At 42.2% G+C, this 17,601-nt stretch overlaps 1 protein-coding gene across 1 annotated transcript in view; it reads left to right on the forward strand.

Annotated features, from left to right (window-relative positions):
• The window catches only part of LOC145105855 (uncharacterized), a 30,840-nt gene extending 14,719 nt beyond the window's left edge, over window positions 1-16,121 (forward strand). Inside the window, exon 3 of the mRNA XM_079042937.1 lies at window positions 15,998-16,121. Coding sequence (XP_078899063.1) covers window positions 15,998-16,121 — 124 coding nt within the window. The remainder of the gene's footprint in view (window positions 1-15,997) is intronic.
• The last annotated feature ends 1,480 nt before the right edge of the window (window positions 16,122-17,601 follow it).

Raw genomic sequence — 17,601 nt, forward strand, 5'->3', positions numbered from 1 at the left:
TTTCAAAACACAGAACCTGATGAATTCAAGCTTGGGGTTGCTCACATCAAGATTTTCATCGAAAATTACTATGAGTGCTTGGCTCTTACAGATGTGGAGTTAGCTACGGCTAAAGGTATGGAAATTAAAGCTCCGATGGCTCCTACGAAGACTCAGGCAGAATTGAAGAAGTATATTGATGGTGAAATTTGCCTGAAGCCTTTTGGAATGGTCTTTGCAGGAAAAGACAAGGCTGGTAAAGCAAAACGTTTCTTGTTCCAGGCATGCGAAGTGGAAAGGTATTCAACGTCTCAATATACGAATTTAATTGTTCGTATGAATCACTGTAAGAAGAATAATGAAGGAGATAAGAAAGAGCTGAAGAAGATAATCTCCTGGTACACGGAGATTCGAAGAGTGATGATGTATTCCATCCAACTTCTTACAAATTAAGTAGTTCGACTTTGATTACAAAGGGGGAGATTGTAAGGGTCGAATTATTGTAATAAGTCGAATTGTATTCTGAACTCTTCGAATGTCTTGTAATGTATTTTACTAAGGCACTTTTATTCGAAGCGTTAGTGTCTATGCCTTAGTATATTTTTTGTACGCTTTCGGTTCCCTATAAATAGGGATATTTACTAGAGTTAGATAAGAGTTTTTACAGACCTGTCTTTATTCTCTGTAAACATTCCTATTTATAGGGAAGCGAAAGCGTACAAAAAATATACTAAGGCATAGATACTAACGCTTCGAATAAAAGAACCTTAGTAAAATACATTACAAGACATTCGAAGAGTTCAGAATACAATTCGACTTGTTACAATAATTCGACCCTTACAGTTTTGGGGGGAAAAGCGTCCCGACTCGCCGAGTCACCCAAGTGACTCGCCGAGTCCCTCTTTGTTCACAACTATACAGTCGATTACAAAGGGTCTCATTGCATCAAAACCATAGATCTGACCTCGTAGGGTCCATTTCATACGTAAAGTTCCAATCTTGACGTCCATGCATGGGGTTTTTGGCTCAAAAAGCCATAAAAGAGGTATATACATTAAGCATGGGTCTCCCATGGCCATAAAGTTGGCACCTTTATGCCATGGGAACCCTCAATGGTTCCAGATCTGAAGCACAAACCCACTTATGCACACAATTCCGACTATAGCTTCCCTAAGGCTTAGGAAAAGGTAGAAATAGCCCCAAATCAATATCTAAGCAGAGAATAGTCAAGGTTTCAACTTTATACCTCAAGTAAGCTGGAATTGGGGCACAACCTCTGGATCTACTAACTTCCACTTGAACTTCCAAGCCTCCTTCTTCTTCAACTGCTAATACACACAAAAGGCACCAAGAATCTCAAGAACACTCAATAATGGCTTAGGGTTTCGAGTTAGGGTTTCTTTAGGTTGAGAGGAACGATGGAGGCTGGGTTGAGGCAAGAAAAGTTGTTTAAATAGGGTGCAAACCCTGAACATTAGGACTTTTTCCAGACAGCTTCTACTCGTCGAGTCGGTCCCCCGAATCGTCGAGTAGGTTACTAAAACTCCCGCATAATGTCGAGTCTATTCGACGAGTTGGTCCTCCAACTCGCCGAGTCCTAGAGTAAATCCCAATATTTCTTGAATTTGAATACGTACCAAGAACCGGGTGCTACACATAATGGTACGGTGAGCGTACTAGGCGTGCCCTAGTACGCTGGGCGTACACTTGTGTACGCTGGGCGTACTCACGTCAGAGGGAAACCCTAATATTTAGGGTTTGATTGGTATATAAGTATCCTTATGAGCTCATAACCCTCTACCATTACAGCCTCCGTAGTCTTGATCCATTTTCCCAAAACCCTAACCCCTCTCTTGAGTGTATGAGCTAAAAGTGTGTATTTGGAGTAGTTGAAGAAGAAGAACTTGCATCATGGTGTTGGACAAGGAAGTCAAGCTTGAAGATCTGAGATTATCTTGTCCTCTAAAAGCTTCGGGAGGTAGAAAGCTTCTGGCTTTGTGCTTATATGATGTAGATCTTGCCTTGATAGCTTTATGATACCTTTCTTGTCCCAACAAGTCCTAATATTGTGCATGTTATGTTTTAGACGTGTTAAGCGGTCCTTTCAGACCCTAGAAAGGGTTCTAAGTGATAAAAATGAGGTCCCAATGGCTAGAAGTGTCCCATGAAAGTGGTACAAAGTTCTAAATGGATTAAGACCTTGCATTAAGGACTTTCTGGACATTCAAAGTCTTAAAGTTTGAGACTTTATGGTTCTAAGACACATTTGGTCCATGGATCTGGAAATTGGGCTTAAGTGCTTAAGCCACTAAGCACTTAATTGAGTTTTAAGTACAACGAGGGTACGCCCCGGGTAGAGAGCAGTACGCCCTACGTACGCAGTCAAGGTCCCCATTTTTCCAGTCAACGCGAGGCTCGCGTACGGACCTCGTAGCTTCAGAGTACGCCCAACGTATGTCTTATGTTGGGTTTGTGTGATTTGGGCTTCGGGATTGGGCCATCTTTGGGCCAGTTGGTTTGGAACCTTATTAGACTTTTCTGAATAGATGTGTTTTGGGCTAATTATGGGGAATGGATCTTAGGATGAGGCCCAATTAGAGAGTTGGGCCCAATTTGGAAAATTGGGCCAATCATGGGCCTTATATATTGGGCTTTTGGATTAAGGAATTGGAGTTGGGCCTTGGCCCAACCTAAGGAAATGATAGAATTGACTATTACCCTATGGTTGGACCCTTAGCAAATATTGGTATTCAAATTTTGACTTAGTGTTCGTTTATTGTGATAGTTTGGGATTCTCGGTGAGTCAGCAGTAGAAGATTTTAGTATAGTTTGGCATTGTGAGGTGAGTTCTTCTCATTATACCAGAAGGGTCTAAGGCACTAAGGCTGACTATTTTTGGATTGTATCCTGGCTATAGGATGATGCTATGTTTACTGATCTATTAGATTTGTATCCTGGTATATAGGATGATGCTATGTTTAGTGATCTGTAAGATCGGTATCCTTGTAAATAGGATGATGCTATGATTAGTGACATGTTAGATCTGCATGACTGTCTATACATGCTAGCTAGCATATGATATTTATGTGTTGATTGTGTGATTGCGGGGTGGGTTGAGGCGATCCTACTTTGTGCTCTAGGCCAACAGACCCAGGGTGGCCCAGATAGACTGAAGGCCCATCGGGGCGTACTAGCCAGGCCGAAGGCCCGGAGAACGGTCCAGACAGGCTGAAGGCCCGGTAGGGCGGACCATACATGTTGAAGGTTCTGAGAGTGGGTCAGATAGACTGAAGGCACGGTGAGGGTGGTCCAGTCATACTGAAGACTCTATATGCATGTTGTTTGTTATAATATTTTTCTAGTTTGTAAGGCATTGGTATTTTGGGGGAACTCAATAAGCTTCGGGCATATAGTTGTTGATTTTGTTTCAGGTACTTCTGATGATCGTGGGAAGGCGAAGGCTTGATCGTGCACCTCCTCACATTTCTTGACTTTGATTTATGGGATTCTCTGATATGAAACTATTTTGAAAACATTTTGTAATAACTAATCGTTTTTTGATGTTTGAAAAAGTTTTAAATTTGCATGAATTTTATGGATGTTACAATATATATATATATATATATATATATATATATATATATATATATATATATATATATATATATATATATATATATACATATTTCATATCATATCATAGAATATATATATATATGAATTTTATGGATGTTACAAAATAATTTCATATCATAGAATCCCAGAAATCAAGAGGGCTAGGTTATGATGTGGATGGACAACTATTGTGCGGACATGTGGATAGTGCTATTCTGTAAATACGTTCAACTTCACACAACTATTGTTATTTTAATGCATTCTCACAAATTCTTATTCATTTTAGTTCTCACGCATCGTTTTTCACTTATTTTCATATACGAGTCAATAAACATCCTGACAACATTCTGACAGAATGAGAATAATTGAAAAAAGTATATCATAACCTTATAGAAGATTTAATTAGTGAGAATGTGTGATAATGGCAATAGTAATATAGGATTGAACGTATTTATATTATCAAACAACATATTTTCTTTGTCATTCTCAAAGAATAGCATTGTCCACAAGTCTGCACATAGATGTCAATCCACATTTTAACAAAATGAATCATTAGATGATTTTCTTTGGAGAGTATATCTTATGTTCTTTTGGAAGGAGACTCGAGGATTGAAGAGATTGGAGCGAAGAGGAGGCTATAGATCCGACATCTACTTTGTTTTGGCAACCATCTTGAGGTATAAAGTTGATACCTTGAGTTCTTATTGCTTAGATATCCTCTTGTGAAATTATATGGTCATTTTTGGTGCAAAATAGAGCTTGTCAAGAGGAGGTGGTTTCAGATCTGAATACCTCTAGGCCTCCATGAACATAAAGTTACCCACTTTATCTAGTCGTGGCCCTTCTCCATGCCTTAAACCTCTTATTAAGCTTAGTTTTAGTTTTTTAATCCCTTTGATGCCTTGCATGCACATAAGTTTGCAACTTTACATGGTGTCTTAGCCCTCAAGGGGCTAGATCTGTAGTTTGGGGCCTTGTATTCGACTGGAATGGGCTGAGTACGTTAAGACATGAAAACTCAACGAGTTGTTTAGCCAACTCAACAAGTTGCAGAGGGTTTTCCCTCTTTATGAATGATAAAGAGCTCGACGAGTTACTTTGGTGACTCGGCGAGTTCTATCGAGATTTTCCCGATTTTCTGAATACTTAAGGAACTCGACGAGTTTCTAGATGCACTCGACGAGTTGAGGTCAACATGGACTGTTGACCTTGGTCGTTGATTGTGACATGGAATAAGGTTGACCAAGTTTTACCTTTAATGGTATTTTGGCAATTCGGGTCTTGATGGAATTGGTCCTATGGTGGTTGTAGGTATTTGAGTTTAGAGCCGTGATTCGAGAGCTTGATCTTTTCAGTTCAGTTCGACATTGTGAGGTAAGTTCTTCTCACTCTATCAACAGGGTCTAAGGCACCAAGGTCGGCCCTTTTTGGATTGTATCCTGGTTATAGGATGATGCTATGTTTAGTGCTCTATTAGATCGATATCCCGGTTATAGGAAGATGCTATGTTTAGTGATCTGTTAGATCGGTATCCTGGTTATAGGATGATGCTATGTTAGTGATCTGTTAGATTGGTATCATGGTATATAGGATGATATTATGATTAGTGATCTGTTAGATCTACATGACTATCCGTACATGCTAGCTAGCGTATGATATTTATGTGTTAATTATGTGATTGCGGGTGGGTTGAGGCGGTTGTAACATCTCGACTCCCAGGTATAAATTTTACAGGTTTATATTCAGATTTAAGGACCTACTCGCGGGTTGGATGCCCTAACTCATCGTGTAGAAGTGGATATGGCCGCGTGACTTAAGGGACCTAATCGACGAGTTGGAGGACCCAACGCGACGATTTGGATCTGGAATGTGAAACCCTAATTTCTGGGGTTTTGCACTCTATTTAAAGGCTCTATAGCCACCCTCTACCTCTCTTATCGCCTCCCTTGACCCCGGAAACCCCTAATCGTGTATTACTCCCCATTTTATGTGTGTAAAACCTTTGAAGGTGGTTGTAGTGCAAGGAACTTGAAGACTCAAGAGCTTAGATCAAGGAGAAGCTTGTAGATCCAGTACCTACTCCATTTGGGCTTCAATTTGGAGGTAACAAGTTGTTACCCTTGATCATTCTATTGTTAGATCTCCTCATTCAAGGGTTTTAGGCCATTTATAGCATATTTGTGGGTCATTTCTGGTATTGAGCATGATCTGAAGTTGTAACTTCAGATCTGGACTCCTTTAAGCCCTCATAGTCATAACGTTATCAAATTTATCAAGCTTTGGCCTTTCTCTTTGGCTTAAACCTCTTCCTTAGCTTGGTTTTGGCATTTAAAGCCTTGCATGCATGTAAAGTTAGCAACTTTATGTGATAACCATACCTTAGGAGCCTAGATCTACAGTTTAGAGCTTTGGTTTTGCTTAAAAGCGTCTGAATGAGAAATAGACTGATGGAAACCGACGAGTTGCATAGTCAACTCGACGAGTTGGATGAGGGTTTCCCCGTTTTTTGGATTCTGCATGTACTCGGCGAGTTAGAGGGGTAATTCAACGAGTTGGTTAGGGTTTTCCCGACATTCTAGACTCTGCATAGACTTGACGAGTTGTCTGGAAACTAGGCGAGTTGATTGGAGGTTTTCACGGTTTCCCACCTCTAAAGGGACTCGACGAGTTACTAGATGCACTCGACGTGTTGGGTCAACACGGACCGTTGACCTTGACTGTTGACCGTCGACTTTGACCAAGGTTGACCAAGTTTGACTCTAAGGGTATTATGGTAATTTGGGTCATGATAGAATTGGTCCAATGATTATTGTAGGTGTTTGAGTTCAGAGATGTGTTTAGGGAGTTTGAGATCATCACCCAGTTCTACTTGTGAGGTGGGTTTTCATCTATACTCAAGGGTCTAAGGCACCAAGGTCGGCCCTTTGGATTGTTATCCTGTTTTGTTACTGTTATGATCTGCTAGATCAGTATCCTAGAAGATAGGATGTTTCTATGTGATTATGATCTGTTAGATCGGTATCCTGGTAGATGGGATGTATCTATGCTTAGTGATCTGTAGATCAGCTCGACTGTGTGTAGACTATTATGTGTGTACATGTTTGATTGGTGGTTGAGGCATCTGCTTGTGCATGAGCCAACAAACCTGGGCATTCCAACCCGATGGTTGTGGGCCGAGAGTATTCCATCCCGAGGATGATTTGACTCTTAGTATGTGGGCATTCCAACCCGATGGTTGTGGGCCGAGGGTATACCATCCCGAGGATGATTGGACCTATAGTATGTTGGCATTCCAACCCGATGGTTGAGGGCTTGGGGCATTCCAACCCGATGGTTGATTGGCCCCATAGTATGCTGTTATTGTATATATGTTATATGTTGTGCGGGTATTTTGCGGGGACCCACTAAGCTTCGGGCTTACAATTGTTGATTTTGGTTTCAGGTACTTCAGATGATCGCGGGAAGGCAAAGGCGTGATCATGCACCTGCTCATATTTTCTGATTTTGATTTTGGGATACGCTGATATGAAACTATTTTGAAAACACTTTGTAATAGTTAATGGTTTTGAATGGTTGAGAAAGTTTTAAATTGGCTTGAATTTTATGGATGTTACAAGTTGGTATCAGAGCCTTGATTTGAGTGAATTGGAGGAACACTCGTGTGAATCCAGTCTCAAACAAAGGAAAAGATTTTAAAAATGATTTGGAAATGGTTTTCAAAATACCAAAGGTGGATGCGATGTGTATGATCAGCTGGAGCCAGTAAGTAGACCCCAAAATACCTTTATGTTATGTGATTTTAGGATATGTTAGAACAACATGCTAGTATTAGGATAGAGATATTTAGGGATTGTCTGATAGAATTGCCTGATTATATGGTGCCTGATAGCCTAGGGTTCTCTTATATGAAATTGACATCATTACTGTAGTTGCTTAGTGTATGCATGACAGTTGTACATAACTAAGATCTTATAGCCTGAGAATGTTTGTTTTCACCTTATTTCCTGTTCTTGTTTTATGAAGGGCTTAGGGTAGGATCAGGTATTCGAAAGTCTATAGGGTCCAACGTTATCTATGGCTAGCATACACGAGTGCTGCAGGGTTGGTGGAAGTTTCATGAATGAGTTGTACGGGGTCAGTTGGGCAGTTATGAGAGATTTAGCCTTCCTCTAAGAATGAGGATTGAGTGTTTGCATATACTTATGTATATTGTTAGGGTGTTGTGGTGATACTTGAGACAAATATGGGTAGGTGTGGAAGGTAGTATGGACCGTACTAATGAAAGCACAGGACCTATACACGTAGCAAGGAAGTCACAACCCCTAGCGCTTTGTTGGGAGTTGGTTCCCCGTTATTATATGGAGTATCTGATATCTTCCTGGAAAATTTTCAGTATGGTGGTTACGAGGCGATTTGTGACTGGATCCGGATCAGATCAGGGTAGGGCAGTCAGGGTGACCCAGCAGTGCCCGAGACTATGAGCCGGGATATGTCAGCATTGACAGAGGATCGTGTCAGGGAGATCATCGGCGAGGAGGTGGTCGAGATTGTCTGGGGTCAGATCCAGGAGATGCTTGGGTCTATCAAGACCGCCATGATGGAGTATTTTGATGACATATATTCAGCCATTGCTAAGACTGCGGCTGCTGTATCCTCCGCAGCTGTGGCGGCTGCTGGTGCAAGGGCTGGTCGAGCTTTTCAGTACCGGGACTTTGATAACATGAAGCCCCCTACTTTTGATAGGACTCAGGAACCGATTGTGGCCATGAGGTGGCTATCTGACGTAGATGGATGCTTCGTCACATGCTCATGTCCTACTGACCAGAAGGTCAGGTGTGCTTTGAATCTGCTGAGGTCCGGAGCAAAGGACTGCTAGAGATTGATGACGGGGTCGTATACTGATGAGCAGAGAGCTGTGGTTACTTGGGAGCAGTTCAGGGATATGTTCCGCGCTCGCTACATTCCACGGGTTGAGCGAGAGTGACTGGCTCAGGAGTTTTTGGACTAAAGACAGGATGCGGAGTCGGTGACAGAGATCACCCATATGTTCACTGAGAGGGCGATGTTTTTCCCGGAGTTTGCTTCCGAGCAGGCTCAGATGACACATTAATTGAGCATGCTCAAGACTGACATCCGACAGTTTGTGGCTACCCAAAGTTATGATACACTTTTGGAGTTACGGGAGGCCGCTAGGAGGCGTGACCTTGAGATTCAGCTGCATTTGAGAGAGCAGCGGCTGGCCCCGACGTAGTCACAACCGGCGCCAAAGCGGTCCAAGACCGCTAATTCTAGGTCTGGAGGTCATCACGTACGCACTTGTGAGAAGTGCGGGAAGCTCATTCGAGGGTTTGCCGATCAGGTAGTGGGTGCCACAAGTGTGGCAAGCAGGGCCATATTTCTAGGGATTGTAGGCAGCAGACTCTAGCTTCTGGGGTCAGACTTTCTTACCATTGTGAGCAGGTGGGCCATATGAAGGCCCAGTGTCCCTACTAGCTGCCAAGCCAACGTAGGCTCCAGCACCGGCTACATTGAGGATTACTGACGGAAGTCGGGGTAGAGCAGGGCCCCCGAGGGCTCGCGGATGCGCCTTCCAGCTTACCGCCGAGGAAGCCAGGGTAGCACCAAATGTGGTTGCTGGTATGTTTCTAACCCTTATCTTGTTGATTATATTTATTTTATGCTTATATGTATGGTACCATGTTAGGTACATTCTTAGTGAACTCCTTACATGCTTTGGTATTATTTGACTCCGGGGTGAGTCGGTCTTTTGTCTCTCGGTTGTTCAGTATGGAGTTTGGTTTACCTGTAGGAGAGCTAGAGTGTCCGTTGCGAGTCTCCATCGCCTATGAAAACGGGATTTTTGCTTCTTTAGTCTATCGGGGCTGTGTTTTTGAGATCTTCAGGGTATCTTTCCCGATAGACCTGACTCCGGTTCGCATGGGGGGAGGTATGTGTGATTGTAGGTATGGACCGGTTGAGTCGCTTCGGTGCCATGATCGACTACGAGGGTCAGCGGGTGGTAGTTCGAACCCCAAGTGGGGGAGAACTGGTTATCTATGACGATGGCACTAGAGTGGGTTCAGGATTTTGCTCAGCTGCCAGGGCTCGACAATATATTCAACATGGGTGTGCAGGTTACTTAGCATATGTGGTGGATACGCGGGTCAGGGATCAAGGTTCGGTGTTAGAGGTCCCAGTTTTCAGGGAGTTCGCTGACGTGTTTCCGGAGGAGTTACCCGGAGTGCCTCCGGAGAGGCAGGCTGAGTTCATAATTGACCTTGTGCCAGGTGCGGCCCCTATCGCTAAGGCGTCGTACCGATTAGCACCACCTTAGATGCAGGAGCTGTCATCCCAGCTGCAGGAGATGCTAGGCAAGCATTTCATTCGTCTGAGCATTTCTCAGTGGGGAGCACTGATTCTCTTCGTGATAAATCGGGTATGCAGACCGATGCTCGATCGCTCGGTCATTATGTTTATAGATGACATCTTGGTGTATTCCAAGACCCGAGAGCAACACATAGAGCATCTTCGGGAGTTATTGGGATTCTTGAGACAGGAACGACTTTATGCCAAGTTCTCGAAGTGTGAGTTCTGGTTACGAGAGTTTCAGTTCCTTGGACACCTCGTTAACCAGGAGGGGATTTTGGTCGATCCGGCCAAGATCGAGGCCGTTATTCGGTGGGAGGTTCCGAAATCTCCCTCAGATATCAGGAGCTTCTTCGGATTGGGAGCGTACTACCGGAGATTCGTACAAGATTTCTCCGAGGTTGCAGTACCCCTAACTCGTCTGACAAGGAAGGGGTGGAGTTCCGGTGGGGCCCTGAGGAGCATACAACATTTGAGACCCTCAGAGAGTGACTTTGCGAGGCTCCAGTGTTGACTCTACCGGAGGGAGTTGAGGATTTTGTGGTGTTCTGTGATGCATCCATCACAGGACTGGGAGTGGTCATCATGCAGAGGGGACGACTGATAGTCTACGCGTCGCGACAATTAAAGCCGCATGAGACAAGATATCCCACACACGATATTGAGTTGGGAGCGGTGGTGTTCACCCTCAAGATCTGAATATATTACCTCTACGGGGTCCGCTGTACCATATACACAGACCATAATATTTTGAGACACATCATGGATTACCCAAACCTGAAAACGAGGCAGCGCAGGTGGCTGGACGTAGTCAAGGATTATGACTGCGAGATCCTTTACCTTCCGGGTAAAGCGAATGTCATGTCTGCCCTGAGCCGCAAGTCGGTTGGATCTTATATGCCAGTAACATGTATGAGGATATCTGTAGATTCTCTACTGGTGAGCTTGATCAGGGAAGCTCAGGCTGAGGGTGTATGGCAGGAGAAATGGAAGCTTGAGAGTATTAGAAGCGAGATCACCCGATTTGTGCAGGACAGTCATGGGTTGTTGACCCGTTGTGGTCGGGTGTGGGTTCCGTTGTCTAGAGGGGTCAGACAGATGGTACTGGAGGAGGCTCAGAAGTCTCGCTTCTCTATTCACCCAGGGGCCACCAAGATGTACCGGGATCTAGTTTGAGTTACTGGTGGCCATGCATGAAGAGAGAGATCTCCTGGTACGTCGAGAGGTGCTTGACCTGCAGGATGGTCAAGGCCGAGCATCAGAGGCCGTATGGCAACCTGCAGCCTCTAGAGGTTCCCATGTAGAAATGGGAGCAGATCACGATGGACTTCATCACCAATTTCCAAGAACGGAAAAGGGCTTCAACGCTATTTGGGTCATCGTGGATCGACTGACCAAGAGCGCCCATTTTCTGCCCATTCGGGAGAGTTCATCGGCCGAGAAGTTGGCCGATGTATATATCTGCGAGATCGTTGCTCGTCATGGGGTGCCGGTCTCTATTATCTTAGACCATGGTGTTCGATTCACCTCCCGTTTCTGGTAGAAGTTCCATGAGGAACTGGGAATGAGACTTCATTTTATCATAGCATACCATCTGTAGACAGACAGCCAGAGCGAGCAGACCATTCAGACCCTCAAGTATATGTTGAGGGCATGTTTCATTGAATTTGGTGGGAGTTGGGACTCCTACCTACCCCTTGCAGAGTTCTCCTACAACAACAGCTATCACTCCAGCATAGGTGCTCCGCCTTTTGAGCTGTTGTATCGACATAGATGTCGTACCCCCGTCTGTTGGGGCGAGGTTGGTCACAGGGTGATGGGTCGGACAGAGGTAGTCCTGTAGACTACCGTGATGATACAGTAGATCAGACAGCGGTTGTAGACTGCTCAGAGTCGGCAGAAGAGCTACACCGACCGGTGTCGGTCTGAGTTAGAGTTTCAGGTCGGTGACATGGTGTTACTGAAGGTCTCACCATGGAAGGGTGTGATCCATTTCAGGAAGAGGGGAAAGTTGGGTCCCCGATACATCGGGCCATTCAGGATTATTGTCAGGGTTAGCAAGGTGGCGTATAGAATGGACCTTTCAGAGGAGCGTAGTTAGATTCACAACAGTTTCCACGTCTCACAGTTGCGAAAGTGCATATTAGATGAGGATTCAATAGTGTCATTGGATGACATTCAGGTCAAGGAACGCCTGAATTATATTGAGCAGCCGATGGTTGTCTTGGCAAGGAAGATAAAGGTTCTGCATAACAAGGAAATACCTTTAGTAAAGGTACAATGGCAACATCGGAGGGGATCAGAGTGGACTTGGGAGCCGGAGGCTGAGATGCAGGAGCATTATCTGGAGTTGTTCAATGCAACAAACTTCGAGGACGAAGTCTAGTTCAAGTGGGGGAGAATTGTAACTTCCCGACTCCCAGGTATGAAATTTTAAGGATTTATGTACACCACACAAGACCTACTCGACGAGTTGGAGGCCCCAACTCGTCGTGTAGAAACTAATAAAGGCGCATGGTTTTGGAACCTACTCGACGAGTTGGAGGACCCCAACTCGACGAGTTGAGGCTGCATGCGAAAACCCTAATTTTTAGAGTTTTCACCCTATTTAAAGGACCTTACGTCCCCTCACCAGCCTCCCTTACCACCTTATTGTTCAGAGAGAAACCCTAGTCGTGCTTTATTTCCTTCTTGAGTGTGTGTGAGCTTTGGAGAATAAATCTTGTGTTCTTTTAGAAGGAGACTCGAGGATTAAAGAGATTGGAGTGAAGAGGAGGCTATACATCCAACATCTACCCTGTTTTGGCAACCATCTTGAGGTCTAAAGTTGATATCTTGACTTCTTATTACTTAGATCTCCTCTTCTTAAGTATATGAACATTTTTGGTGCAAAATGGAGTCATTCTCGGATTTGAGCTTGTCAAGAGGAGGTGGTTTCTGATCTAAACACCTCTAGGCCTCCATGAACATAAAGTTTCCCACTTTATCTAGTGTTTGCCTGTCTCCAAGCCCTAAACCTCTTATTAAGCTTAGTTTTAGTGTTTTAATCCCTTTGATGCCTTGCATGCACGTAAATTTTGCAACTTTATGTGGTATATTAGCCCTAACGGGGCTAGATCTGTAGTTTGGGGCCTTGGATTCTACTGGAATGGGTCGAATACATTAAGACAGGAAAACTCGATGAGTTGCTTAGCCAAATCGGCGAGTTGGTGAGGGTTTTCCTGATTTATGGATGATGAAGAGCTCGACGAGTTACTCTGGTGACTCGGTGACTTGTATCGAGCTTTTCCCAGTTTTCTGAATACTGAAGGAATTCGACGAGTTTCTAGATGCACTCGACAAGTTGAGGTCAACATGGACTGTTGACCTTGGCCGTTGACTATGACTTGGACTAAGGTTGACCAAGTTTGACCTTTAAGGGTATTTTGGCAATTTGGGTCTTGATGGAATTGGTCCTATGGTGTTTGTAGGTGCTTGAGTTTGGAGCTGTGATTCGAGAGCTTGATCTTTTCAGTTCAGTTCGACATTGTGAGGTGAGTTCTTCTCACTATATCAATAGGGTCTAAGGAACCAAGCCCGACCCTTTTTGGATTGTATCCTTGTTATTGGATGATGCTATGTCTATTGATCTATTAGATCGGTATCCTGGTTATACGATGATGATATGTTAGTGATCCGTTAGATCAGTATCCTGGTATATAGGATGATGCTATGATTAGTGATCTGTTAGATCTATATGACTATATGTACCTGCTAGCTAGCATATGATATTTATGTGTTAATTGTGTGATTGCGGGTAGGTTGAGGCGGTCCTTCTTTGTGCTCTAGGCCAACATACCCAGGGCGGCCCAGATACACTACAAACTCATCAGGGCGTACGAGTCAGGCCGAAGGCCCGGAGAACGGTCCAGACAGGCTGAAGGCCCAGGAGGGTGGACCAGACATGCTGAAGGTTCTGAGAGTGGGCCAAATAACTAAAGGCCCGGTGAGGGCGGTCCAATCATACTGAAGACTCTGAGAGTCAATCAGCTAGACTGAAGGCCCGGTGAGGGCGGTCCAGTCCTACTGTAGACTCTATATGCATAATGTTTGCTATGATATTGTTCTGGTTTGTATGGCGTTGGTATTTTGGGGGAACTCACTAAGCTTCGGACTTACAGTTGTTGATTTTGTTTCAGGTACTTCGGATGATCGCGGGAAGGCGAATGCTTGATCGTGCACCTCCTCACTTTTTATGATTTTGATTTCTGGGAGTCTCTAATATGAAACTATTTTGAAAACATTTTGTAATAACTAATGCTTTTTGGATGTTTGAAAAAGTTTCAAATTTGCTTGAATTTTATGGATGTTACAATATATATATATATATATATATATATATATATATATATATATATATATATATATATATATATATATATATATATATATATATAGTAACATTGTGCGAATGAAATCCGTATTTATCTCACCAGGTTTCCCAAACTGACCCACTGAGTTTGTATGCATCACATGTATGAAGATTTAAGCTATTGGAACTTGATTAGGATGTTGAGTGATTAAGAGAGTGCCTGCAATGGTGTTCATGATGATTAGGTCTTTATGTTGTAACTTATGTATCTATATTGATTATGACATCTTTATGATTTTATTGAGGCAATCATGTTCTCAAGAAAAATTATATATTGGAATTTTATGCAAATAAAGTATCATGATTTTTAGAAATGTAAAGAATGTTCCTTTTGGTTCTAAAAATTAGAGGATATCATAGTTGGTATCAAAGCATGAATTTAAGCAAAATTGGAATTTTGAGGATTTATAAACTTAAACTTAGAGCTTAAGTGATGATGGTGGGAGTTGTGTCTATAGTATTTTTGGTACTATACCTAATTTAATAATAAAGAAACAAGAACTAGAATATTTTAGGGTACAAGCCTTAAATAAAATTATATGCTAAATAAGAATTATCATATAGAATAACTTAGGTTAAATACCTTATCTTCTATGTAAAGCAGTAGCTTACTTTAGGAAAGATACCTAATATGCGGTTATGTGCAACTTGATTTATAGCATGCCTTAGGTTACCTACCTAAATTGCTAATACTAGAAAGGGTTTAAGGTAGGTTGTTGCCCTTGATATGGAAATTTTTTGTGTCCATGACTCTAAACGTATGAATTAATGTATTAGAACTGGCATGCAATTTTTCGAAGTGATAAGGAGGATTATGCGTCTAAACATAACTAAAACCTTCTTTATCAGAATATACTCTCAATTTCGGTGTGCTAAACAATTTTTCGGCGTACAAATCGTCATGGTAATGACATGAAGCAGATTAGGAAACGGTAATGGAAACCTACATCTTGAGCCTTGTGTGAATGAGCCTGCACCTGAAGATGTGCCGGTAGCTGAACCTGTAATGATGGCAGGAGTCCAAGAAATGATTCAGGCCATGTTAGCCAAGAAAAGGGTATAGATGAGACAAATTCTACGGAATAATAGGGATGAACCTACTGCACCAGTTGTGCAACCAGTTCTAAATGAAGTTCAGCTCAAAAAAGGAAGCTCTACTAAGGTTGTAAATCAAACTGAACTACGAAGGGTTTGGAGAAACAACATTGAATAAGAGGTTAACAATAATGAATACAAGTATGAGGACTTCATGGAATCCCAACCGCCAAGTATTTATGGAGAACCAACACTAGATACGATTATGGATTGGATCTATGAAATAGAAATGGTGTTTGAAAGCTACGACTGTAGCAACAAATAGAAAACAATCTTCGCAACCAGCCAACTAAAGAGTGGAGTGCTAAGCTGGTAGAAATGATTGACTGACACCATGACAAAAGGAGAATACTGCTCGGAGAGAGACCTTCTAGAGATAAGTAACGATTTCCAGAACCTTAATTAATGAGAGATGAGTGTCAACAAGTACGTTGCAGCTTTTACTGTGGAGATGGAATTAGTTCCTTAGCTAGTTCCTACTAAACTCTCCAAGATAAAAAGATTTTGTAATGGATTACCATTGGATTTCAGTACAATGGTGAAATTAGCAACTAGTTTCAATGCAACCATCTGGGTTGCCAAATCTCTTGAAGACATAATCAAAGGGAAAGACATCGACCAAGATGATATTGGAGGAAATAGGAAGAAAGAATGATCCTCAAAACCTGATAAAAATAGTAGGTTTTCAAAACCTAGACCCAACAACAAGAAGTATGGGGAAAACAAAATAGGTGAAATGGTGTGAAAAATACAGAAAGAAGTATTTTGAACACTACATAGAAGATGTGATATGCTACAAGTGTGGAAAAACCAGTCACTATTCCAGCCAATGTACATTCGATCAAAGTATATGATTCAAGTGTGGAGAACTAGGGAATTTCAAGAACAAATGTTGCAGGAAGTAGGAAGCTGCAACACCAAATGTGTCATCAAAACCAAATGCACAAATGTTTCGAATGCCTCTCAGAGCTATAAAGGAAAAAGTAGATGTTAATTTAGGGAGTTAATAGAAAGAAGCTACTTATTCAAGCAGTTCAATACATGAAGCGGTCACCCCACATAGATAGTCTTGTAGTATGTAGTCTAATATAAGAGGCATAGAGTATAATAGACTTTGAATATATGATTGTAATCATTTTTAGGAGTTATAAAAATCACTAATTATGTTGTACTATCTAACGTGTTAAGTTGCTACGTGATTTTTCTTGTATAGTGATTTGGGGACTACGAGAAAATTCTTAGGACGAGTATGAGTACGTGTGAAAGGTAGTAGAAGCCTATACTACCTAAAGCACAGTACTCACACTTGGATCAGGGAAAGTCGCAAGGTTACTAATGCACTATTAGTTGAATTCATTTTGTCAATGTCCGTCGTTACCATCATTCCATTAATGACTAAGAAGATGAATGTTATTCCGACCCTAGTGCTCATAATCGAGTCCGACTAAGATAAAAACTACAAAGTGATTTACTCAGGTTAAAGAACCGTGATCGATGTAGTGTCTGACTTTAGTTAAGGGATTGAAGAAAAGGATATGGACAAGAGTATTGCATCTTTCATAAAAGGTAAGCATCCAACAACCAGAAATGTTACCGACAATGATGTGGTTGAACCACATTAGAACATGAAGGAAGGTATCTTCCGGACTAGAGTACGACTCATATAGAAACCTGATTCTAGCCATTGCATAATGCGATAGGAGGCCACTAGAGCATGACCATTTGGTCTCTAATGGTAGTTGGAGTAAAGACCTTATCATAAATTAAGTTTGTTCTACAAGGAGAAAGAGTCTTCAATAAAGAACAATTTTGTAAGTTGAAGTTATGACTAAATGTACAATAGAGAATGAAGAGCGGATGCAAGGTTGAGAACCACCAGCAGTTACGAACTCCAAGAGTTTAATACTCTTTTGGAAAAACATAAGAGTTATGATTATTACCTAGGATGGAAAGATAACGTGTGTAATCACTATTCAAGCCCTTTTTGTTGATGATTCCGGGATATAATCATCCTAAGGGCAGGGGGTAATTGTAATGTCCGCAAGATATGGTTATATGATTAAACAATAATATGATAATTATTTGTCACAATGATAAATAGGTGTTTTTGATAGAAGATTATTTAGGATAAATAA

Source organism: Lactuca virosa, chromosome 4 (genome assembly GCF_052849685.1).
Source record: "Lactuca virosa cultivar CGN04683 chromosome 4, Lactuca_virosa_CGN04683_v6, whole genome shotgun sequence".
Classification (NCBI taxonomy): domain Eukaryota; kingdom Viridiplantae; phylum Streptophyta; class Magnoliopsida; order Asterales; family Asteraceae; genus Lactuca; species Lactuca virosa.